Source organism: Gorilla gorilla, chromosome 2 (genome assembly GCF_029281585.2).
Source record: "Gorilla gorilla gorilla isolate KB3781 chromosome 2, NHGRI_mGorGor1-v2.1_pri, whole genome shotgun sequence".
In the NCBI taxonomy this organism is placed as follows: domain Eukaryota; kingdom Metazoa; phylum Chordata; class Mammalia; order Primates; family Hominidae; genus Gorilla; species Gorilla gorilla.
Genome location: NC_086017.1, coordinates 26233200 through 26259060, shown reverse-complemented (window position 1 = coordinate 26259060; position 25861 = coordinate 26233200). Strand labels below are relative to the sequence as shown.

General features: G+C 42.4%; 1 protein-coding gene across 5 annotated transcripts in view; it reads left to right on the top strand.

Annotated features, from left to right (window-relative positions):
* The window catches only part of RFTN1 (raftlin, lipid raft linker 1), a 207576-nt gene that overhangs the window by 91087 nt on the left and 90628 nt on the right, over positions 1–25861 (top strand). For all 5 annotated transcript variants that reach the window (XM_055381122.2, XM_019023757.4, XM_055381124.2 and 2 more), the window contains exon 4: positions 23434–23542. In XM_055381122.2, the coding sequence (XP_055237097.1) occupies positions 23434–23542 (109 nt within the window). The remainder of the gene's footprint in view (positions 1–23433; positions 23543–25861) is intronic.

Genomic DNA, 25861 nt, shown 5'->3' with positions numbered 1-25861 from the left:
TCACACATTTTTTGGTAGGGCAAGACTTTTCTCAGTGTCTGCCTTTTATGTGTATTAGTTTGTCTTTCTCTCTCTCTCTCTTTTCTTTTTTCTGTAGAAACGAGGTCTCGCTATGTTGGCTAGGCTGATCTTGAAATCCTGGCCTCAAGCGATCCTCCCACCTTGGCCTCCCAAACCACTGGGAGTATAGGTGTGAGCCACTGAGCCTGGCTGCATATTGGTTTCTTTTCTTTTCTTTTTTATTTCCTTGAGATGGGGTCTCACTCTGTCACCCAGGCTGGAGCACAGTGGCATGATCTCAGCTCACTGCAACCTTTGCCTCTCAGGCTTAAGGCATCCTCCCACCTCAGCCTCCCAGGTAACTGGGACTACAGGTGCACGCCACCATGCCTGGCTAATTTTTTTATTTTTGGTAGAGACCGGGTTTCGCCATGTTGCCTAGACTGGTCTGGAAATTCTGGGCTCAAGAGAGTTTCCCACATAGGCCTCTCAAAGTGCTGGGATTAGAGGTGTGAGCCACCATGCCCAGTCCATTATTGGTTCCTTTAGGTTGATTGGCTGTTGATCATTATCTGGGTCAATCATGAGACGAAACTATTCTGGGGGCCACGGTGGTTTTAAGTGACACTGACACATAGGATATGTATAATGACAGTAGCTTGTATTTAGTGAGCACTCACTGTATGTGAGGCTTGATCATTATCATTTCATCTGTATCATATGGCTATGAAATAAGTGTTATCTTTGTTCCCATTTTAAAGGTGAGAAAACTGAGACACAAATGTTGAGTTGTCAAGGTCACACGGATGGCAGCAAGCAGAGTTCTGCCTTGCTCCCAGGAAGGCTGACTCCCGTACCTGCATTCTTAATCCTGGCATGAAGCACGTGCTGAGTTCCTTTACCCACAATTCTTGTGGAGAACCACTTTAGGAAAAAAAAGTGGGGGAGGATATCTTTGATCTTCCATAAAGAAGTACTTTTATTACTCAACCTTTCCCCCATTTTACCCCTCAGTAGTCTGTAAGTAAATCAGAATTTCAGCAAGGAAACAAAACAGACAAATGAGTTGTATGGATTATATAAGGCATCCACTGGGCTCCAGGGATTCTATTCTGCAGATTATCTGAGTGGCCTTAGTGTTTAAAGGAGACAAGTCCATTTGGGTCAGATCACCGGCGCATCCTTCGGTGTGATCTGCCATAGGCGGTGACATGAGCTCAGGACTTGGCCTGAGCTTAACTCAAAAAGTGAAGGTGTATCTTTTTTTTTTTTTTTTCTCCCTGCTGTGGAGCAACACTTCTCAAACTTTAATGTGCTTGTGAGTCTCCTGGGGATATGGTTAAAGAGCAGAGTCTGATATAGCAGGTCTCAGGGGAGGCCTGGGACTCTACATTTCTAACTCGTTTCCAGATGGGGCAGATGCTGATGGTCCATGGCATGCACTTTGAGTAGCAAGGACCTAATTCTTGCCTGGCTTCATGCCTGGCACTCAGCAACACTATTGGGGCTTGCCACTTTACTCCTAGGAGAGCTGTAAGCACCAGGCTAGGTAAGAAAGAACACAGAACTCTTGGCCAGGAGGCCTGCGTTCTAGGCTGCACTTGGCTACTAGTAAGCAGTGTTGTGCAAGGGGCACATCGATGGATCTTTCTCGGCCTCCATATTCTAGCTGCTACAATGAGGGGCTGTTACTACATGATTTGCAAGGCTTGCACCAAACTAAGTTATCTGATGGGACAAGATGGGTGAGGAAGCCCGTCTTCAGAAATAAGAACCACCACTTTGGGGAATAGTGCATTACAAGCCAGCAGTGAAGCTGGGGGCTCAGTAGGGGTTGTTTACTTCCACTAACATAGCATGAACAAATGAACTTACTTTCCAGAAGACAAAAATAAGCAAACTGTTGAGAGGAATGAGACATTGTATGCAGGAGGGTTTTCAAGAAAGGGAAGTTGGCAGTCTCCTTGGGTTTGAGCTGACTTTCATCCAGAGTTCCTGAACTGCCTGCCTGATGAACTTAATGAACATTTCAACTCCTGGACAAGCAGATGCAGAGAAGAAAATTCCTTAGGTAACTTTGTGTTGAGTCTTTGGAACTGCCTTTTTTAAAAAAATGCAAAAGTTTGATAATTTATCATGTAAAATGAGGCAAAAATGATCAAGAGGATCATCCCCACTTCTAGCCCCAATAGTATTAGGTGGGAGGAGTGGTGGAGGTTGGAAGCAGTCATTGTAAAATACAATTTTAAAGTACAGGAATTTTCTCTCCTAGCAAATGCAATAACTGCATTTTTTTTTTTGTATTATGGGGAAAAGACTCCAACGATCTTAAAAATAAGCAAACAAAAAAACATCAGGGCCAGGTGCAGTGGCTCACACCTATAATCCCAGCACTTTGGGAGACCAAGGCAGAAGATTCTCTTGAGCTCAGAAGTTCCAGACCAGCCTGGGCAAAGTAGAGAGACCTAGTAGCTACTAAAAATTTTAAAAATTAGCGGGGTGTAGTGGCGCACGCCTGTAGTCCCAGCTACCCGGGAGGCTGAGGTGGGAGGATTACTTGAGCCCACGAGCTGGAGGCTCCTGGGATGTGACTGTATTATTGCACTTCAGCCTGGGTGACAGAATGAGATCCTGTCTCAAGAAACAACAACAAGAACAACAACAAAAAACCGGACTTTTTCTTTATCAATAGGGAGTTTAAGTAGTAAAAACAAAACAAAGGAAGACTTTTGTGATTAATTTTTAATTCAGACAGCTAAAGTGATACTTCTCACAAAGTCTGCCAAAGTTCTGACAGCTATAGATGCTGTTAAATGAAATGAGTTAGCTTTTAAAAGAGAAAGAAATACTTGGTTAATATTTTTCAAGTGGAGCACATTGAAAGAGATGTAGATACACGTTCTAGATTATTGTTGGCCCAAATGAACTTCATTACCAAGAATCACCATGAGATGACTCTGTGAAACTTCGATATCAACCTAATGTGTTTGGAGGGTTCACATAAAATTTTTAACAAATAACTGGGCTTTGGGATATGCCAGAACCACCAGACGGAACCCCTCAAGCCTGCATTTATCCCCTCACTCATTCACTAACACTTGCTGAGCGTGTACTCTTTTCAGGGTATTGTGCTAGGAGCTCTGTGTGGTGGGAAGTTAGAGAGTGCAAATGCCAGGCTCAGTTGAATGTGGAGCCCGCCTTCCAGGCACTTGCAGTCTAATTAAATAAGTGAGATATGTGCCTCATGCCACAGGAGTTTGGGAGAAGGAGATGCCACCTCTCACTGGAAGGGAAACCAAGGAAATGTTTCTGGAGGGGCAGCTTTTAACTTGGGCCTGATTTCTTTTGGGCAAACATGGGGAGTAATGAGCATGAGGCAGGAAGAGTTTATTTAAATCTCCTAATGAAATGTTTTCTAGTAGTATTTGAGTAATTGGAGAGCATCGTTGACAGTCTAACTAAATTATTAATGAGTCATTCCAAAAGTAGTTCTCAAGTGCAGTAACATTCCTCTGAGCTCACTGCCATTTTGACAGATTTCACTTACATCCCTGAAAAATTACCTGATCTTTTCTTCTGAAAATTCTAATAACTGCCATTTCATTTTACCATGGCAGGCCTAGCCACACATCTAACTGTAAACTGTTCTTAATTCTAAGTGTATTGAATTTAGTCAAGTCAGTTACTTTGACTCAAGTTACTTTGACTCAAGAATGAATAGTTGAATATGAAATACTTAGTGAATAAGTAGAAAGAGAGTTTGTACTTCATTTTCTCAACTCTTTCTTTGGAACACTTAGTGATTTTTAATAGACAATATAGTTGCACTTACTCTGAATTCTAAGTATAGTTAAGTGATCCTTCATTTTTTTCAAGTAGTTTTCCTTAGAATGAGTTGCTAAAGATCTTGAAACTTGATGGCTAACAGAAGAAGTCAGTTATTAAAACGTCACTTGTGATGTTTCATGAGTGTGGGTTTAATTCTAGGTTGTTTTATGGTTATAGATGTAACTGCAGTACAAAAATGCATGGTGCTGGCCATTTTTCAGCTGTTGAATTGTCGTTGTACACACATGGAGCTAGGGGTGTCATTGGTGTGTTCTTCATCATGAATGAGTTGAAGTCCTTTGGCGACAGCTTCCGTAGAGTAATGCCTTACATGGTACAGGGACCAGCATACTAGGGAACTCTGTGGACATTTATCAGGCACCTTTTGGCCTAGGATTAGGGTGGGGACACACAGAGGACCTGTAGTTAATGCAGAGGCTGCAATTCTAAAATTCTTGTGGAAGGTGGAAAATGTATACAATCAAAGTTACCCTTGAAAATCTTTTGAAGTGCATATAAAATGTAATACTGTGGCATCTCTCTACCTGACCAATGCATGTCTTCCTTCAGGACTAGATCAGATTGCTTTTCCAACAGTGAACCCCAAGGGGAGGTAAGCTGGTTTGGGTTTATAGTGAGTATTCATTGGAATCACACCTAGGATGGTGAAATTTTTGCACCTAGGGAAGCATTTGTGGGAATTGGCATTGAGAGAACAGGAACTCCACGTCTCCCTTCTCGAGTTCATTCTGGGGCACATCTGCCTATTGAATAGAATAACTGGCACTGTTTTAAGTGGTAAACATTTATCCCTTTTGTTTGGATTTTTCTACGGTAAATATGTATATGTAATTTCACTATGCAAAGATGACTCTAAGGAGCTCCTAGATCTCAAGAAACTTATCTGTCTGCTAGGGAGCTGCAAAATATATGTGCAAATTATATAATTGCCCAGCTAAGTCTACAGGTCTTGGTTTGCATCTCTAACCTGGAATTTGTTAATGAGAGTGCTTTAGAAGAGGAGGCTCTGCGGCTGTCATTTGCTCTAGGTTGGGCATGATGGGTAGACTGGAATAGGGAGTGAAAAAGTGGGAAGGGCCTTCCCACTATTGACATTGTGGAACAAGTGGAACGTGGTGTCCAAAAAGAAACAGTGGGAGGGCAGGCATGAGAAGCCTGGGGGAGGCTGTGTGTGGTGCTGTAATGAGCCCCTCAGGCCAGGGCCCACTTCTCTAGCTGCTGACTTAGCCAAGGCTACTGCAGTCCTTGTTCTAGAACAGATTCCTCCAGTGATTCTTAGAAGAGATGCAGTGGGTTGTTGAGAGTTACGGTGAGCTGCTTCATCCCAAATTGACCATATGCTTGGAGTCTGTGAAATGTTTCCTCTTAGGCCATATCAGCAAGCTGTACTCCCAAGTACTTACGAGCAACACAGATGACTGAATGAGTCAGCCTTGTCCACCCAGGGTCAAGTGATGCAAGAGAAATGATTCTTTTGGCTTTTGCTGTTTTATTTCCAGGAAAGTAAATCTCAGAGAATGCTCATCCCTTACCCTTTGTTTCTCCTCTTGAGACCCAGAATCTAAAATTCTGAAGACTCTGTCTTTATTCTAAGACAGGGCTTGCAAGCTCAGACCCCTACAGTGGCCTGGCTCATTGAATGGGGACTCTTGGGAAGTAGTGAGTCAATGCCTTAGCTCTGTCCTATGGTTATCAGGTGTTGCCAGGTCTTGTACTTTTTTCAAGAAAAGCCAGAAATCTGGATTTTTATGTGAAAACTTCTCTTTTAGCCTCACTTTTCCAAAGTAGGATTGTTTGTCCCTAACCCATGCCACTGGCTGCCATCTTGCAGCCTCTAAGATTTCTGTGTAGTGCTTACATCAGTAGAGGTAATCACACACCCTTTGAGCTGCTTATCCTGCCTTTGACACACAGCAATTGCTGGAATCTCAGTCTCTCCTGTTATTGTGTTTTAGATGTCTGCCCACCTCCACTGCCGTTGCTGAATCCTCTTCCATCTTTGGATTCCCATTGCTTGCTCAGAGTGCCAGGCCTTGAATAGATATTGCTCAATAGATTTTGCATGAATTGAGTGGGATAAAACCATGCCCTGGAATTTTGCTACAATTTTTTACGAAAGGACCATAAATTCATTATGAGATAGATCTGTCTTTGGTTTACGTATTTATCAGTATCAAAAGTATATCTTAATAATGCAGCCACATAGCACAGACCTCAAGTAATGGAACAGACACACACACACAGACACACACACACACACACACACACGATCCTTTCATTGCCAAAATAACAGTGATTTGCCACAAGAATAGATGTCCATTATTTTTCACTCTTCTTTTTCTTTTAAAAGACATTCAAAGGATGGCCTTCAAAGAAAGGAAATCTTTGCGGACCATAAGTGAAGTACAAATGCATTATGTTGCCTTTTTTTTATAGCCTACAAGATAATATGAACATTTTCTTTGGCATTTGAAAAGGGCAAAATTGGGAAAGTACAAAATTATATTGAAACTAAAAAGAAAATCCTTTAAAAAATTACAGTCGAAAGTGTCCTCTTTAAGTGGCCTTGTGTCTCTTCATGTCTAATTTTTACCAATTACCTTGACTCTTGGGAGAATTATAGGGCTTCTAGAAAGAGGTTTCATAATTAAGCGAAATACACAGGGGGTGGTAGTGCCTACTGGGGTGTGCCCTAGAAAATGTTCACACGCGAGGCCGAGGATCAGCCCTAGAGTGCGCTGATTGTTGGAATCACACGTGGGGAAGAAAGTAACGGTGGGTTTAGCACTGATTGATGCGTGCTACTGTGATGGGAAACTGCAGCCGCCGGTTTATTCCCAGAGAGCAGACATTGAGGAAGGTGAATTCAGAGCTCTTGCTTAAGGCAGAGCGGGGAATGAGAAGGTGTTTGTTTAGCATGTGGGTCGTTATTTTGGATTCCGATTTAGGTAGGGCGAACACCCGTTGCTGGCAGCTGCCCCTCGTTTCTGGTGTGGTATCTTTCCTCATCAGTTTTCTCTAGCTTCCTGAGGGGTGTGGAGGATTTGATTAGCTCTCCGGGCTGCCACCGTACCCCCTGAGGAGCTGTCCAGCATCACCAAGACTACCTTAATTTATTCCTCTTATTTTCCCATCTCACTCTGGAGTGACACCCTTTTCTGGTGTGTTGAAGTTTCAGGATTCACCGTTAATTATTTGTTTGCACTTTTCAATCTAATATGCCAGCGTAAAACCACCTTCTCTTGGGGGAAAGAATTTTTTCCAATCCACACTCCTAAATGGCTTGCCGAGTTACTCTTGTTCTCTTCCTCCAAAGCATTGGCCTTTATCCCGGTGGAGAGAACAAGAGAGAGACGTGCATGGTTGGTGTGAGAGCTCATTTTCCCCACTCCTGTTCTATAGCTGCCCTTGACTGGCCTGTGTCTTTGTTCACATTTTATTTTTTATTTTTTTTTTGTTTCTTCTGAGAGAGAGAATTAGCACACTAGTGATTTCCACCCTCTCCCCAGAACTATTTTGAAATGACAGAGAACAGTGAGCAGGTACCCAAACAAATGCACAAGCACTAAATTTCTTTGAAATTTCCTGTTAATCTTAAAACTTGGGTGAATACTTCAGTACCATGAAATGTCTGTATTTGTTTTTAAATAAAATAGAGGCCCCCTCTTCCCATATGTACATACAATCTTTAAGTAAAAATTGACTCTCTAGGAAGATTTATTTGGTAGCATTGCAAGGTAGACTACAAGGACACTTAGACATGATTTTGAGAATCGTATGCATAAGTGTAGGTAATTTAGTTGCAAATAATTTTACTAAAGCGTTGGAGTTTTCTATTTATATGTCTGTCTCATATTAAATATAGGAACTCAGATTGTCTTACTTTAAATCTTTGTGGGAGTCTTGTATTGAATAGTCTACCTATTCAACTCTGTTGAATTGAAAATTGACATTTTTTCCTCTTTGTCAATCAGAAGTAACTTAGATTTTTTGTGTGTGTTTTTCAAGCTGAAAAAGATATAATGGGCATTACCAGTGATGGGTCCTGGATGAGACTAGTAATTGAGTTTTACACTTTTAGATATGAATGCAGAAGTAGGTGAGATATAATGTTCAGATGTATATAAGTACATTATTAATGATTTAAATGTTCTTGAGATTTTTATATAATGATTGTCTCTAAAATCTGTCCAAATTTTATATTTTAAATGATTGAAAGATGGAACCATTTACAAAGAGGTAAATTCTATAAAGATGGTATAAGTATATGAAAATATGATAAATATGCTATAAATATGAGTACATCATTTCATTCACTTCCTATTCATCGACCATGAGTTGGAACTTAAAATGGCTACAAAGACTTTAAAAACCAAATTAGCAGCTTGTATTCACATAACACCTGTTTCTGAGAGTCTGAGAGCACTTTGCTTCGTTCCTGTATGTTTTCGGTATTATAATTAATTCTCATTATGTCCTCATGATGGTTGTTTCTGTTGTTAATATTTGTCGAAAACATTACTGTGCTTTCAGCAGAGGTTTTAGACATATACTGTTTTGTAACCGAAAGATACCATGACCTTCCCTCATTCCCCACTTCTCATTTTATGTCTAGGAAAATGAGGCTGAAGAAGTTATTAATGACTTCACAGTCCGAAGTTTGGAGTGGGTAATGGGAGTGTGTGGTGAATATAGAACTCAAGTTCCATCTTGCGACTCATGGCACAGAAATACATCATCTTTCAACTCAGAGGCCCCAGAGCTTATAGAAACATCCTCAGAGAATTCTGAGAATTTTCTGGGCTTTGTAACATCCCCAGTCCCCATGGCTACACTGTGGGACCAGAAGCTTTGCTAATTCCCCAGCTGGTTTCAGAACATAGGGCTACCACTGCAAACCACTTAGAGCTCCCCAAATGGCCCCATTCAGCAGGCTGGCTGGGTCTTTTCAGTTTCTGCACCAAATGATTATACGCAAATAATGGTTCTAGGATTATCAGTGTGTTATTTTCTCTCTGCTCCCTAAAAACAAAATAAAAATGTATTTATTACATGTCTTTTGGGTCCTCTAAGGTAGCAGTCTTTGTTAGAGAGAATGAGATGAACACGATTCCTGTTCGTGGGGAATTTGTAATATATTGCTATAGTTTAAGTCTCCAAAATTACTCCATCAAGCAACCTGGATCTCTTAGGAACATAATGCCCCCTTTTCTTGTAAAGAACATTTATGTGTTTGCAGGTACTTCTTCATATGATTTCTCATTTTTGATAATAGCCATCATAGCTACCATTTATTTACTGCTGTGGCTGGCTGGAGTCCTTGTTCATTGCTTCATGATATACATTATCTTTATTCCTGAAAGCCAAGATGAAGGAAATGAGACTCAGAGTGGTACTTGTCCAAGCCAGTGTCCACACATTTCATGAGTGGAGAAACTGGTTTTCACATTGGCACCTGTCTTCTAATAGCATTCCTCTTTAATTGTTTAGCTATGAGGATTAAGGTAGGTAAGGGTAGAATTTCTCAGCCTTGGTACTATTGACATTTTGGATCAGACAATTGTGTGTGGGACTGTCCTGTACATTGTAGGATATTTAGCAGACTCTCTGGTGTCTACCCACAAGATTCTACCAGCAAACCTCCCATCCCTGCAGCTGTGACAGATTCCAGACATTGCCTAATGTCTGCGGAAGGACAAAACTGCCCCCATTTGAGAACCAGTGGGTTAGTTAGGGAGTAAGACAGGGAGTCTAACTTTTTTTTTTTTTTGAGACAGAGTCTCGCTCTGTCACCCAGGCTGGAGTGCAGTGGCGTGATCTTGGTTCACTGCAAGCTCTGCCTCCTGGGTTCTCGCCATTCTCCTGCCTCAGCCTCCCAAGGAGCTGGGACTACAGGCACCAACCACCATGCCCGGCTAATTTTTTTGTATTTTTTGTAGAGACGGGGTTTCACTGTGTTAGCCAGGATGGTCTCGATCTCCTGACCTCATGATCCACCCACTTTGGCCTCCCAAAGTGCTGGGATTACAGGCGTGAGCCACCGCACCCAGCCAGGAGTCTAACTTTTATTTTCTTCTAGGTAGCCACCTTTGCCAAGAGCACTTATTAAGTTAACCTAACTTTGCCATTGAATAAATGCCACCTTTATTATACTTAGGATTTCTATATGTACATCCCAATCTATTCCTGATTCTTTATTGTTTCTTTGATCTACTTATTGATTTTTGTGCCAGAACCATGTTATTTTGATGATAATAAATTTGTAATGTATGTTAACATCCAGTAGGGCACTATTCTTTTTTTTTTTAGATGGAGTCTCGCTTTGTCACCAGGCTGGAGTGCAGTGGCACAATCTCGGCTCACTGCAACCTCCGCCTCCCGGGTTCAAGTGATTCTCCTGCCTCAGCCTCCTGAGTAGCTGGGATTACAGGCACGTGCCACCACGCCCAGCTAATTTTTTTGTATTTTTAGTAGAGACGGGGTTTCACCATGTTGGCCAGGATGGTCTCCATCTCCTGACCTCATGATCCACCCACCTCAGCCTCCCAAAGTGCTGGGATTACAGGCGTGAGCCACCGCACCCGGCCAGGGCACTATTCTTTTTGAGGATCTTGATAACTTTTGTACGTTGATTTTTCCATGTAAAGCCTGAAATAATTTCTTCAGTTCCTGGTAAACTCTGTTGAAATTGTAGTTACATTAACATACTAATTTAAGAAGAATTTCCACCTTGTGTTTTCAAGAACATAATGTTCAATATTATTATTGGAGGTAAATTTTATTTGAGAGCTTCATAATAATTCTGGAAATTCTATGTACTATCTAAACAGTGGTTACCAAAGTGGGGTAGACATATTTAATGTTGAAGGAGAACTGAGGTGTCTATTTTTATATATTTTATTGAAAAATTAGGAGAGAGATGATGTGTCATAATATTTAGCATTCAGGTTGAAGGTGGTGTCCTGGCTTGGTGTGTACGTCAGAGGTCACATGTGCTGTACGGAGCAGGAGGGGCCTGCAGAAGGGCTGGGTTCAGGGAAGCACTTTCAGCTGAGATCTCAGTGAGGTGAATTAGTGGATCGCTTTTTGTAATTTTAGCTAAATTAACTCTCATGAAATATACACATGGCTTTAAAAAATTTCTATGAAGTGATTGCAGATTGAAGAGAATACCCGTAATGTAAATGTAAAATCCTTCTCTCTCTCTCATGTGGAAATGGCTACACTGACCCGTCTCTGCCCATAAGAGCTTTGTGGGACACAGTATGAGATTAAAACACCAATGTTGGGCTGGGCGTGGTGGCTCACACCTGTAATCCCAGCACTTTGGGAGGCCGAGGCGGGCAGATCACGAAGTCAAGGGATCGAGACCATCCTGGCCAACATGGTGAAACCCTGTCTCTACTAAAAATACAAAAATTAGCTGGGCATGGTGGCATGCACCTGTAGTCCCAGCTACTCTGGGGGCTGAGGCAGGAGAATCACTTGAACCCAGGAGGTGGAGATTGCAGTAGCCGAGATTGTGCCATTGCACCCCAGCCTGGGCGACAGAGTGAGACACCATCTCAAAAAAAAAAAAGAAAAAAAAAAACACCAACAGCAATGCCTACCTGTTCAGATCTGATTTAAAGAAATTTGGAATTATCAAGAAGACTTTTTGAAAAGTGTGTTATAGTTCTATTATGTTAACAATGAATCTCATTTCAAGTGTATATTTTGCCTTGAGGTATTAGCTATTAATAGTGTGAACTTACTGTGATCATCATTATAAAATATTGCTTATTTCATCATTTCTGTTGTTTACGATGTTCTGTTTTGTATGTTTTGTTTTATAACATATGTAAGATGTTAGTACAGTGGTACTCAGGAATTTTTTTCTGGCACGCTGTGTGATCAGAAAAATTTGGAGACAATTGATCCACTCAGCATTTGAGACACACTGGAACTGGTGGTTCCTGAAGCAGTCGGAATCTTGCTACTCAAAGTGTGGTCCATGCACCAGCAGCATCAGCATCACCTGGGAGCTCTTAGAGACACAGACTCTCAGGCCTACCCAGACCTGTCGAATCAGAGTCTGTACTTTAACGAGGTTCCAGATGATTTGCACATACATTAAAGTTTGAGAACAGAATTAAGCTGTGATTTCCTGTAACACAGCCATTAGCCATGTATAGCCATTTAAATTGTTAAAATTAAGTAAGAATAAAAATTCAGTTCTTCAGTTGCACTGGCTGAATTTCAGGTGCTCAGTAGCAAAACATGCTGTGGCAAAACTGTAGTGGCTATTTTACTGGACTGTACAGATATAGAACATTTCTATCACCTAACTCAGTTAGTGGGTATAGGTGGGATGATTTGGGAAGGAAGAAAACAATCAGCAAAGTTTAATGTGGAACATGTGCATTCAATGCACGTAGAGAAGAGGCTTCTTGTAACCTAACTGGACAGGTCCCATGAGAGAGTCTTATGAACACCATTCCTATGTAGCTATTATTGCTGTTTTTCTTTGCAGATATGTGACTTTTCTGAACCAGTAAATGTCAGGCAGACTGCTTTTATTCAGTATTCTATTTGTGATAAAATATTATTTATTATGCATCGCTACTAATATTAGTTCTTTCTACATCTGTCAATGTAAAGGAGAGACTTGCAGCATTCCAGAGAAAGCAGGACCCTCCCCCAGCTCCCATTCTGTGTGGCTGCTCTCCTCTTTTCTGCAGCCCAGCTCACTGGGCATTGAAATTCTTTCACAACTCCATTAGACAGGGAGCACCGAGGCAAAGTTTGTCTGTTTTCCTCTTGGTCTTTACGGTTAACAGTGCACTCCTTGTAGTGCACAGTGGCTGACAGTTTGTCTCCCAGGGAGCCAGCCCTGACAGTAAGCAGCAAGACAGGATGATTTCTCTAGAATAAATAGCAGGGTTGGATAGTTAGATGTCCCTGGTAACGTCTCCCCAGTAGGCGTGCACAGCTCCCTGAGAGAGTGTGTAGTGGGAGTATCCTTTGCACATCTCCCCCGTCATGTCCAGCATGTTCCCAGAGATACCAAACTTTTTGCAACAGAAGTGCTGAATGTCTTCTGCTAGAAGGGGAAGGGAACATTGGAAGAAAGGACAGTGACTCATCTGTGGGTAAATTCTTCTCCTTCGTTGTGCTTCCTACTTCACAACTCCCCTGGGGGACCCTATACTGAGGTGCTTTATTTAAAGATTTGCTAGGATTTGTTTACTTGACTATTTTTTCCTCAAGTATTTCTTCAGTTTTGCTATAGGGGAAACTTTTAACTCCAACAGTCTCATTGTATTTGTGTAGATTTGGTTCATTTTGCAAAGAGGGTTCATAAAATTATGGGAAACCTTTTCCCTATTGTACTGGGAGCATCTTTGGGAAGGTGCAGGTTATTCCCCTGCCCACAACCACCACCAATTGCAGGGACAAGAAATACTGCTCTTCCATCCACCCACTCCCTTCGACAAAAATCTCAGTACAGTTCTCATTGCTGCTGTCCTAAAATATTCTTCCCCCCTTTCTACATCATACACACTGCTGCCTGCTTAATCTTCCCAGAATCTGTCATAGTATCTTTCTCTCTAAGGCACCCATGACTCTTCTTTACTTCACAGTTAAGGCGAGTACCGTCCTTTCTCAGTAACTTTGTTTCCCACTATTCTGCCCCGGTCACTGCAGAGCCCACAGTCACAGACTCGTTCTAACAGTGGATTCACCCACACGTTCCCTAGGCTCATCATTACAGCCTCTGCTGAGTTACAGGCAACCCGCACCTTCACACACCTTTTGCCTAACTGACCTATTTATTATTTCCATCATATAACTCATGCTTTTCTCAATCTAGGTCTTCATTAATTTCTGTTCTCAGGCCTAGAATGTCCTTTTATCCATTGTCCCATGACTAACTTCCATACAGACTCAAAGACTCAGCCCACACGCGCCTTGCTCCTTAAATTTTCCCCTGATCCTTGACACTGGAAATAATTGAATTCTCATAGCACTTCTGTTTATATACGGTCTATCTAGACTTGAGGGCAGGATCTAGACTTGAGGGAAGTGCCTTCAATCCCTCATATGTGGTCAGCAGTCAAGCAGGTGATGGATAGACGAATGAATAAGTGGAGATTTTTATTGTCGTTAGTTATACATAAGTTAATGAAACTAGGAATAGCCTTCTTTTTCTTTCATTGACAAATCTCTTTCAGATCTCCAGCTCATTTCTCTCCCTAATACTTCTTTAAAAAAAAAAATAAGCTGTTCTGATTATTCTGTTTGAGCTTGGTGTTGCTTTGGGAAACAAAAATCTTAAAATTCCTTCCTGTTTCCCAGAGATAGAGAATTTGTTTCTGTCAACTCACGTTTAGTATTTTTTTTCCTGGCTGGAGAAGTGCCTAGTAATCTGTTTGTGTTTGTCACCATTTCTTTTGATTATTTCTAAATGAAGCAAAAATAACCCTACTGATGAACTGCACATTCTCTCTCCTTTTCATGACTGCCTGATGTCCTGGGAAAAAGAAGACATCATTTAAACTCATGGTCTTTGAAGAGATCTAAGGGATTTATGAGCCGAAATGGGATTTATTACATGTTTATTATTTAAAAGTAATGTGTATCATAGTTTTTAGTCACATGCTTATTTTTTAGAAGTATAGTTTATAATAGTTTTTCGACGGGCAATTGTTTTTTAGTGGCCTCATTTTAGATCTTCCCATGAGACCAAAATGCATATTCAACTTACTACTTGGCACTCTGTCAGTGATTTGAGGGTTAACTGTTTTGCCTGTGATAATTACCAATATTTAAAGCACTCATAAGTGTTAGCAGTACTTGTTACAACAATGCTATTTTAATGTCTTAGGAAACGGTTAGGTCCCACCACTGTGAGAGCAGAGTGAAGGGCTGTTTAAATGGGTCAGACAAGGCTGGGCACGGTTGCTCACACCTGTAATCCCAGAACTTTGGGATGCCGAGCTGGAGGATCACTTGAGCCCAGGAATTTGAGACCAGCCTGGGCAACATGGCAAAACCCTGTCTCTGTAAAAAATATAAATATTAGCCGGGTGTGGTGGTGCACGCCTGTAGTCCCAGCTACTTAGGAGGGTGAGGTGGGAGGATTGCTTGAGCTGGAAGGCCAAAGCTGCAGACTTTTATATGAGAACAAAATGTCTAGATTATGTGCTTTGGTTTCAGAAAGAATCTTTCACTCATTGCCCATGGGCGTTTGAGTTTGCAGACCTAGTTTGGCCCTCTGACCCTTCCCCTGCCTGGAGAATGACTACACCACCCTTGCCAGACGCTAGGGTGGTGGTGAGTGAAGATCTCCAGGTACATCTCTGAGTTTGCACACAGTTTTACAGTTGATGTTTGTGTATGAGTAATGAGGTCAACCTGACACAGAATAGGGGTCTTTTATCATGTTCTGAAACAACCCTGACGTCTGTGGCCAGTTGTGTTGACATTTGTGTACAAGTGCTCAGTGTCCAAATCTACTTTCATATGTTTGTTTGACAAGCATTATTTAATGTGTGTGTGGTTTTTTTACTTGTTCACATTCAGTTTTGGCCCAAGTTCTAGATATAAGGTGTTAAAGAAATGAGGACTGTTTGGAATGACAGAGAAGTTCTGGAGGCCGGGTGCGGTGTCTGATGCCTGTATTCTCAGCACTTTAGGAGGCTGAGGCGGGAGGATCACTTGATGGCCTGGGCAATGTAGGGAGAACTCATCTTTACTAAAATTCAAAAAAAAAAATTAGCCAGACATGGTAGCATGTGCCTGTAGTCCCAGCTACTTGGGGGCTGAGGTGGGAGGATTGCTTGAGCCCAGGAAGTTGAGGCTGCAGTGAGCCCTTGATCATGCCACCGCACTTCAGCCTGGGCAACAGAGTGAGACCCTGTCTCAAAAAAAAAAAAAAAAGAAAAAGAAAAACAAGTTCTGGAAATGGGTAGTGATGGTGGTTGCACAACATTGGAATGTACTTAACGCCACTGAATTGTACACTTAAAAATGATTAAAATGGTAAATGTTATGTGATGTGTATTTTATCATAATAAAAAAATTTTTAAAAGTAAGGAAAGCAAGGAGTTGGAAGTAGTTTTGAGTTTTTCTGACCAGAGGAAGCATAGACCCCATTCTTTTATTTCATTATCCCTGGTCTTTTTCCTTGAAGGTTTATTTTCCTCTTAGAATACAAGAGTCTACATTACTCATCTTTATAAGTCATTCTTTCTATTTTTCCCTTTTCCATGGACTTGTTCAGTTATGTCCCAAGGAAAATCTCTAGGAGAGTGGCAGATACAACATACCCTGCCTAGGAATAACTTGAGATTTAACAGAAAAGTTGCAAAGGTATTCCACAGAATTCTCATATGCACTTCCCCAAGTTTCCCACCACCATTAATATCTTACATTACCATACTATGTTTGTCAAACTAAGAAATTGACATTGGTACTTCACTATTAATTAAACCATAGATTTTGTTTGGATTTTACCATTTTTCTATTAATGTCCTTTTTCAGTTCCAGGATCCAATCCAGGGTACTATACTGCATTTAGTTGTCATGTTGTGATGGCTTTTTAAAACTTAACGGGGCTCAGATTTCTTAGTTGCTTCTCCATTGCCTCCAGCAATCAGAACCACTCTGTTTATGTGCATTATTAAAACTATGTTGCTACACTCTAAGGATTCGAGTTCATTTTGTCCTATTCATTCTTGATTTTCAGGAAATCACATCTCTGCCAATAGTACCCTTTTATTCTCACTTCTTTCAGAAAATTCCTTTGGAATGGTGAAATACAACCTCTCAAATCTCCAGTGCTCTGTGTAAGTGGGGGGTCCCAAGATGTAAGATGGGTCAGAGCTCTTTTTAGTTAATTTTTCCCCAGGCTGTTTCTGAGAAATGACTCAAAAGGAAGATGATGATTTTTTTTTTTTCAAGGAGCCAAGCTATTCTGAACCCAAATCAACATTTAAATTTGACAATCTGCCCAATTTATATGATTATCTGCCAGATAATCATATAAACAGATAAACAGATTAACAGATTTCTTCACACCTATTTGCATAGGGTGGATTAAATTCAGTTTCCCTCTTGGGATTTCAAGAGGATAAGTAACTTGGAGAGAAGATTATAAATTTGTTAATTGAGGAAATTGACAGGATGTCTCATACCCTTCTCCTTGACTTGCTTCCTTGATTTAACTTCCAGGAAAACAAACGTGTTCTCATTGTTTTCTTCCTTCTTCCCTGGTTATTCTTTCTTTAGCTCCTTGGCTGTTTGTTCCTCTTTTCACCCCACCCTCTTCATGGAGGAGGGTCCCAAAATTAAATTCTTAACCCTTCTCTCGCTACATTAATGGAGAGCTCATCTAGCCTCATGCTTTAAGTAATACCTGGCAGACTGATGACTCCTAAATTTATATCTCCAGCTGCCTCTCCTGCAGTCCAGACCGTTCTCCTGCAGTCCAGACTTCAGTATATATATTCAAGTATATGTGTGTGTGTGTGTGTGTATATACGTATATATACATATGTGTATATACGTATATACGTATATATACATATGTGTATATACGTATATACGTATATACGTATATACACATATGTATATATACGTATATACGTATATACACATATGTATATATATGTGTGTATATATATATATACTCTCAACTGTCTACCAGACATCTCAACTTGGATGTCTTCTGGATATGTCATATTCAACATATCTGAAACTTGAATTATCTTTCTTCCCCCCTAAGCCTGTGCCACCCAACCCTTCCCATCATAGTTCTGGCAAAGTCATCCATATTCTCCCAGTTGCTAAGGCAAAGATCCTTGGAGTCATCTTCATCTGCTTTCCTCCTTCCACACCCCACAACCTGTTCATATGAAAATCTTGAAGGTTTTACCTTGAAAATATAACTGGAACCCAGCACTTCTCACTGCTGCTAGGACACTGTTGCCAACCCACTCTGAGCCATCATCATCCCCTGCCTGGACCACTTACATGGGCTTCTGGCTGCCCCTTACAGCCAGAGGGATCCTTTTAAAATTCACCAGATCATGTCACTTCTCTGTTCCACACCCTCCACGGACTTCCTCTGTCATTCTGAGTAAAAGCCATTGTCTTCACTGTGGCCTGAATGTCTATACTATCCATCTCCCCTGAGGCTCTCCAACTGTGTCTTCCTCCCTGCACCCCTCTGCACTGAGCCCCGGCCACAGGGCTTCTTTGCATGCCCTCAGCTTAGGGCCTTTGCATGAGCTGTTGTTCCCTCTGCCTGGAGAGCTCATGCCCTGGATGAGCCCAGTCCCTTACCTCCTGGAAGTCTTTCTTCCAAATTTCACCTCATCAGTGCAGCTATCCTGACCACCCTCATTAAAACTACAACTGTCTCCCTGCTGCCCCTGCCATTCACCTTACCCTGCTGCTCTGTTTCTTTTTTCCTTTCCTTTTCTTTTTTTTTTTTTTGAGATGAAGTCTCACTCTGTCGCTCAGGCTGGAGTGCAGTGGCGTGATCTTGGCTCACTGCAACCTCCGCCTCCCAGGTTTAAACAATTCTGTCTCAGCCTCCCAAGTAGCTGGAATTATAGGCGTGCACCACCATGCCTGGCTAATTTTTGTATTTTTAGTAGAGATGGGGGTTTGCCATGTTGGCCAGGCTGGTCTCGAACCCCTGACCTCAGGTGATCCTCCCACCTCAGCCTCCCGAAGTGCTAGGATTACTGGCGTGAGCCACTGTGCCCAGCCCTTTTCTTTCTTTCTTTTTTTTTTTTTTTCAAGACTTCCCAGCATTGGGCATACTCTGTTAGGTGCTCATGCATGTCTATTGCTTATTGTCTTTCTCCTCCTATTAGATTGTTAGCTCCACGAAGGCAGAGGTTTTGTCACTTCTATCTATTGATGAATGCTAAAGTATAGTACCTGACGCAGTAGTAGTGTGGTCCATATTTAATGAACGAATGAGTAATGAACTGTGAAAAGTGCTAGGAAGGAAAAGTAAGAACACAATTATAGATGATAATAACAGATCAGTAGCAGGTAGGATTTGTTGAGCCTGGATGTTGTACCTCTGTGCTAAGGGCTTTGCTTCTTTTTGTCCTATTTAATCCTTACAGCAATGTTAAGAGGTAGCTCCGTATAATATCCCATTCATTAGTGAAAGAAACTGAAGCACAGAAAGTTTAAGTAAATTGCCCAAAGGCTCACAGCTGGTGTATTACCTGCCTCTAGTTAGCTCTAACACCGGTAGCCTCTAACTAGTAAATCTATTGGAATTATCATACCAAGTTGGGGATGGCGAGTGATGGGGAAGCATATTTTATTATTAGTCTTGCTCTCCTCAGAGTGTCTTTATTTAATTGGAGAGTGCTTAGTGTTAATTTCCAGATAAAGTAGGTTGCGGGGGCTTTTGCTGTTAGTTAACCCTGTGTACGTCTCCAGAAATGCATTCTGTGTTTTCTTTTTCTTACTATTTAAAACCAGATCTCTCTGTCCTTTCCAAAAGTGGAAGTCATCTGGACTTCTGTCCAGGGGAAGTTTGGTGGTTTCCCATATTCTTTTCCAGGATGATACAATGACATGGCCCTTTGGGGAGCATACCTGGTATTTCCACTACCCCATAGGAAGGTGGCAATGCCTGCTCAGCTGGGAGTTTCAGGTTAATGCTTCTTCCATAGAAACTAGATTGATAGCGGAATATTTATTCCTTTGTCCTGTGGTATCTTGGACAACCAGGCCACAGCCCTGGAGGTCACTTCTAGGACATGTCCACTTTTGTCTCCCAGGATAGTCCTTGCCCTCAGGGACACAGAACACTCCTCACCTGATGGAGCTGCTTTCAGATGTCCGGCTGGATTTTCTGGGTTTGGGCCTAGGCCTGGTCACCAGTGGGTGGCCTGTTCTAAGCATGAAACTGCCATGTCTTCCTCCTCAGGAACTGTGTTAGTTTTCTTTTTTCTTTTTTTGGTATTAGTTTTCTATGCTCTGTAATAAATTATAACACATTTCATGGTTCAAAATGGTACGTATTTATTATCATATGGTTTCTGTAGTTTATCAGGGTTCTTTGCTTCAGGATTTTATCAGGCTGTAATATCAGTGTTGGCTCAGGCTGCAGTCTCATCAGAGGCTCAACTGAGGAAAGCCCCACTTCCAGCCTCCCTCAGTTTGTTGGCAGGAATCATCTCCTTGTAGTTGTAGGACTGGGATCTCTGTTTTCTTGCAGCTGTTGGCCAGGGGCTGCCCACAATTTCTTGCCATGTGGCTCTCTCCTTCTTCCTGAAGCTTTCTTCTTCAAAGCCAGTAAGGGATTCTCTAGCTCAGAGGGAGTCATATAACATAATACCATCACAGGAGTGACATCCATCACCTTTACCATGTTTTATTGAGTAGGTGCAAGTCACAGGCCCTGCCCCCACTGAAAGGGCTGGATTGCACAAAAGCGTGAACACCAGGAGGTGGGGATTGTTGTGGGGGTCATCTTAGAGTGTGTTTGCCACAGCAACCATGGTCTCCCCACCACCACCTCACTCCCCACCTCCAGTGCCGAGAAGCCCAGAAACTCCCTCTGGCAGCTCTATAGGGCTTTGCTAGTGGATTTAATGCTGTTTTTCATAGGATTAGTAGCAAGGAGAGAGTTTCTGTGTGACTGTGCCTTCTGCCTTCAGCTCTTCCTCTGTGAGGCCATAGCTGCACCATCACAGAGTGCTGACCTCAAGGCTGGGCAGCCAGCATCTGTCCTCAAGGGGTTTAGGGATTTTTTCCCCCTTCCTGTCCCTTTCAGCCATTCTTCAGTGTAATAATCCTTTCATTTCAAATTGAGAAGCTAATTCCCAAAGGCAGGAGAACGCCTATTACTTGCTCACCTATTCCCCCAATATGCATTAGATTTGCTTTTCCAAGAAACCATAGGCTGAGATGTAATTTTCCATGGTTCATCTAAAAAATTTGTAATGCCTATTTTTCTTGATCTTTTGTGCTCCTTTCAGTTCAGATGTAACTGAGTTAATTATTTGATGAAATGAACCAGAGCTTCCTTTCTTGTTATAGAACTTCTTGTTCCAGAACCAGAGATGGTACTTATTAGATTCTATGCTAAAGATTATTCCCTAGAATCGATCTGGGCTGTGAGTTGCTTACAGACCAACTTGTCTTCCTTTTGTTCATCCTGTGAATGTTGTACTTAATGGATACAGCATTGACTTATTTAAAATGATAATAGTTTTTTAGTCTATTCATTTGAAATCTCAATGGATATTTCTAAATAACCTCATATAGCCTGTTTCCATGTAACAGAACAGCTGGATTTTAGATTTTAGAACCCCCTCTCCCTCATCCTGATTTTTGGTTGTTTGAGACCTCACATGATATGTATGACAGTGTGTCTTGACGAAGTCTTCTTTTTCAAAGTCTGGAATCATCTGCCTTAGTACCTCTTAATATGTCTTTTGTTTGGGGAGGAAATGAGAACATGAGTCTAGTCTCTGACCAAGTATTAAGGCAAAAAGGTTAGGGTTCAGAATTGGTTTATTCTTTTGGGATTAGTTTGTTCCTGATTGAAATCAATTTATTGTTTTACATTTTGAATGTATGTGCCACAGTACCCTACCCTTGGAAGGGTATGTTGGAAAGAAAAATAAAAATGAGCTATTGAAGTTTGCTTACCAAATCACAGTTGCACACCTGGGGAAAACCAAATCCTCTTTCATTTTTTTCACTTTTAAATTTAAGGTGAATCATACACAGATGGTTAATGGTAGCAGAAATTGCTTTTAATGCTATATAAGAATCTTAGAAATTTATTTAAAACGTTGCAGCAAATACACAGTTAGAAACTGGTGAGATGCATGTATCTCAGGAGTTCAGTGTGGAAGTGCCTGCTTTACGCATTTTCTGGACAGTCCTGCTCTCACAGGGGCTTCAGGGGCCCCTCTTTGGTAGAACAGCCTCATAAGTGGGCCAGGAGGGCTCTGCTCCCTCCTCCACCAGTGCAGATTAGCTGTGTACATGAGTCCTGGACAAGGAGCTGGGAGCCTTGGTCTCTAATTCCCACTCCCCAATACCACCAGCCACCTAGAAGAGACAGCACGTTCTGCCAGCCTTTAGCTGCAGTACCACTCTTGTTGCCTTATGCCTGGCTGGGCCAAGGAATCCTCTTCAATTTCTGACACCCACGTGACTTCCACTCTAGTGTCATGCAGGAGCCCTGCCTGTGAATGGCTGTGAAGTGGTGGAATTTCCTCCTGGTGACCACTTGCTGCTGGCTCTCCTGAATGGGTGCAGTTTTGAACTGTGCTGTATCACAGGGATGTCTATGTGGTGGTGCTTTGGAAAGCAGCCCCTGTGTGCAGAGATGGCAGGGTGTGCTAGGAAGCCTCTCCTTTGACAGCAAGACTGCAGGCCTTCACCTCAGACAGCCGTTTACACCCACGCTGTTTTCCCAGAATTTCTTTTAGTTGCTCGGTAGTCTTTCTTTAATGCATCTTTAATTTCGATAGATTTTGCCAGATTGCCCTCTAAAGGGGTTGAACCCTTTTAAAGTCTTTTAAAAATTAATTTTTAATTTTCTAAGTGATATAGGAATATATCCTTTTCATTTAAAAATGAAAAAAAATTAGGGATTATGGCTAAATTCACTTTTGATCACCACCCCCACACCCATACCATCACCACCCATCCCCAGTTCCACATAAGCCTTCCCCATTCCCCAGGGGTACCTGCTATTATTGGTTTGGTGTATGTCTTGCTTGTTCTTTTTTCTGTGCCCTGGCAGATATAAACCAATGGGACATAGACATTACTGGAGTGAGAGTTTGTGTGTGTGTGTGTGTGTGTGTGTGTATAACATGTAAGCTGTATTGTACCAAACCCATCATTCTATAATGATGTGTTTTACATGATGCTACATCTTAGAGGTCTTCCTATGATGTGGATCTGTATATATTACTTGAGTAGTTTCCATAAACTATTTTTCATCAGTGCCTTTTTGGCGTTACTTTCGGGAAAGAATTTGGGGCTTCATTAAAGACCCAATGATTCTTTTAAAAAAAAAAAATATTCTGCGTCTGGGCACAGTGGCTCACGTCTGTAATCCCAGCACTTTGGGAGGCCAAGGTGGGCGGATCACCTGAGATCAGGAGTTCCAGACCAGCCTGTCCAACATGGTGAAACCCCGTCTCTACTAAAAATACAAAAAAATTAGCTGGGCGCAGTGGCGGGCGCCTGTAGTCCCAGCTACTTGGGAGGCTGAGGCAGGAGAATGGCGTGAACCCGGAAGGCGGAGCTTGCAGTGAGCGGAGATCGCGCCACTGCACTCCAGCCTGGGCGACAGAGCGAGACTCCGTCTCAAAAAAAAAAAAAAAAAAAAAAAAATTAGCCGGGTGTGGTAGTGGGCGCCTGTAATCCCAGCTATTCGGGAGGCTGAGGCAGGAGAATTGCTTGAACCCGGGAGGTGGGGGTTGCAGTGAGCCGAGATCGCGTTATTGCACTCCAGCCTGGGTGACAAGAGTGAGACTGTCTCCAAATTATGCAAGATAGTAATCTGTTTGTGTGTGTGCTTTTCTTTCTCTTCAGATCTCAGAAAACTGATCTTCACAATGAAGGCTACGTCTTGGAATTAGATTGCTGTTCCTCCTCAGACCACCTGCCAGACCAGAAACTCATCCCAGAGTTCATTAAGAAGGTGAGCGCTGCAGTCAGGGTACCATTGAAGAGGTTTGCGAGTGTTCCCCTGAGTGAACAGGCAGGTAGCTGGCTTAGGACAGATCAGCCACACTCAAGAGGCCATGCAAGAGCTGTGACCTGAACCTTTGGCAGCCCCACAGGGAAGCAGCCCCCTCCAGAGCTGACTCTGGAACAAGATGGCTAACCCCTCCTCCCCAGGCATGCAGGAGCCCGGGTCCTGTCTTTTCGAGCTGGAGTGGGGTTAACAGCTGACAGACCTGCAGGCCTGCGCCAGGACTCCTTTCAAACCCTCATGGTAATGTGACTTCCCAGATCCCACCTTCCTTTTATCTATGGGTCTTCATTGGCGCAAGCCCCCTTCCCTTCCTAGTGTGGAAGCATGCCAGAGTCCTGGGCCACCCACTTTTGAACATACCAGGGAAAACTGCCTAGTTGCAGGGAATTCATATCTGCCCAGAAATATGTCTGGTTTTGAACCTTTCTTCATGCCATATGAGGTTTTGTGCCTAACTGTAGGGTCTACTTGAGTTTTAATACGACATTTACTACAAAAGGAATGTCCTAGCCCCAAACTGAGGCTGAGTTCACTGCTTGATGCTTATCTTGTTCTCTCTTACCCAGTGTTCCCTAGTAATCGACAATTCCCCACCCCATACAGGTGATTGTGATTTGAGGTCCAATCAGCCAATTAGGGAATTTGTTAATAATTATTGTCAGCTGTCAGCTTTGGGCCAGGAATAGTACTAGATGTTGGGATACAGAGAATAAAACAGCCGAACTAGTGAACCATATGAGGTTTTGTGCCTAACTGTAAGGTCTACTTGAGTTTTAATACGACATTTACTACAGAAGGAATGTCCTAGCCCCAAACTGGGGCTGAGTTCACTGCTTGATGCTTATCTTGTTCTCTCTTACCCAGTGTTCCCTAGTAATCGACAATTCCCCACCCCATACAGGTGATTGTGATTTGAGGTCTAGTCAGCCAATTAGGGAATTTGTTAATAAATATTGTCAGCTGTCAGCTTTGGGCCAGGAATAGTACTAGATGCTGGGATACAGAGAATAAAACAGCCGAACTAGTGAGTGTTACCAGCAGAAGTGGCCAGGGCTGAGGAGCAAGGGGATCCGTGAAGGTACCTGGAGCTGAGGTGGGAAGGATGACGGGGTGTCTTTGGGGATGCGGCTGTGCTCGGACAGGTTGGGAAGCCCTCCAAACAGGGAACAGTGTACATGAGGGCCTGAGGCAGGAGGGAGTGAGGGGAATCAAAAGAACGTCAGAGGGAGAGTGAGGGTCGGGAGAAGGGGCCAGAGACAGCTGGGACAGGGCTGTAAAGGCAGCGGGAAGCCGTTGAGAGGAATTTTGTATAACAGTGAAATGATTAGGTTGTCCCTTTAAAGGAGATTTGTTTCCTTGCTGCCACCCTCCCTTCGACATGTATTGAGTGTTCAGGCTCCAGGGCCTCTGGGAGTAGCCGCTCATGTATGGGTCTATGGCCCATAGACCAGGAGGCAGATGATCTCTGAGGTCAGAATTTCTGGTAATTTTACTAGGATGAGGGAGGCTCTTTCTACTCTGGTAGAATTCAGATTATTATTTAAGAAATGGGGGAGGGGGGAAGTAGCTTTTGTTCACATACGCATAAGCCTGAGAACACAAGTGTTTTAATAACGCATGTAGCTTTCTATAGAAATAGAGCTATCTTTGTTTGGATTGCTGCAAATAATCAACTTGTATAGGGACATCCTAGAAGTAGAATTTACCCTATGATCCGAATACCAGGAAAAAATCATTTTAGAAATGGTTTTGTAATTAAGACTCAGATGCTTGGAATATTTGAGGGGTAAGTGAGTAAAAGAAAGGCATAAGGCTCTGCCCACTCTCAAATATGCTTTTTAAAAACATGTGATTTGAGGCTGGGCACAGTGGCTCAGCTGGTAATCCCAACACTTTGGGCGGCTGAGGCAAAAGGATTGCTTGAGCTCAGGAGTTTGAGATTAGACTGGGCAACATAGTGAGACCTCCATCTCTGCCAAAAAAAAAAAAAAAAAGTCTTTTTAAAAAGCCGAGCATGGTGGTGCTTGACTATAGTCCTAGCTACTCTAGAGGCTGAGGTGGGAGAATTGCTCGAGCCCAGGAGTTTGAGACCACAGTGAGCTATGATTGCACCACTGCACTCCAGCCTGGCTGACAGAGTGAGACCCAGTCTCTTAAAAGAAAGAAAACATATGAGTTGATATGAGTTGGTGACTTTGTCTTAACCAAATTAGGTCATTGCGTGACTGACCCATTGCAGTGGTCCTGCCTCAGTTCTTCAGG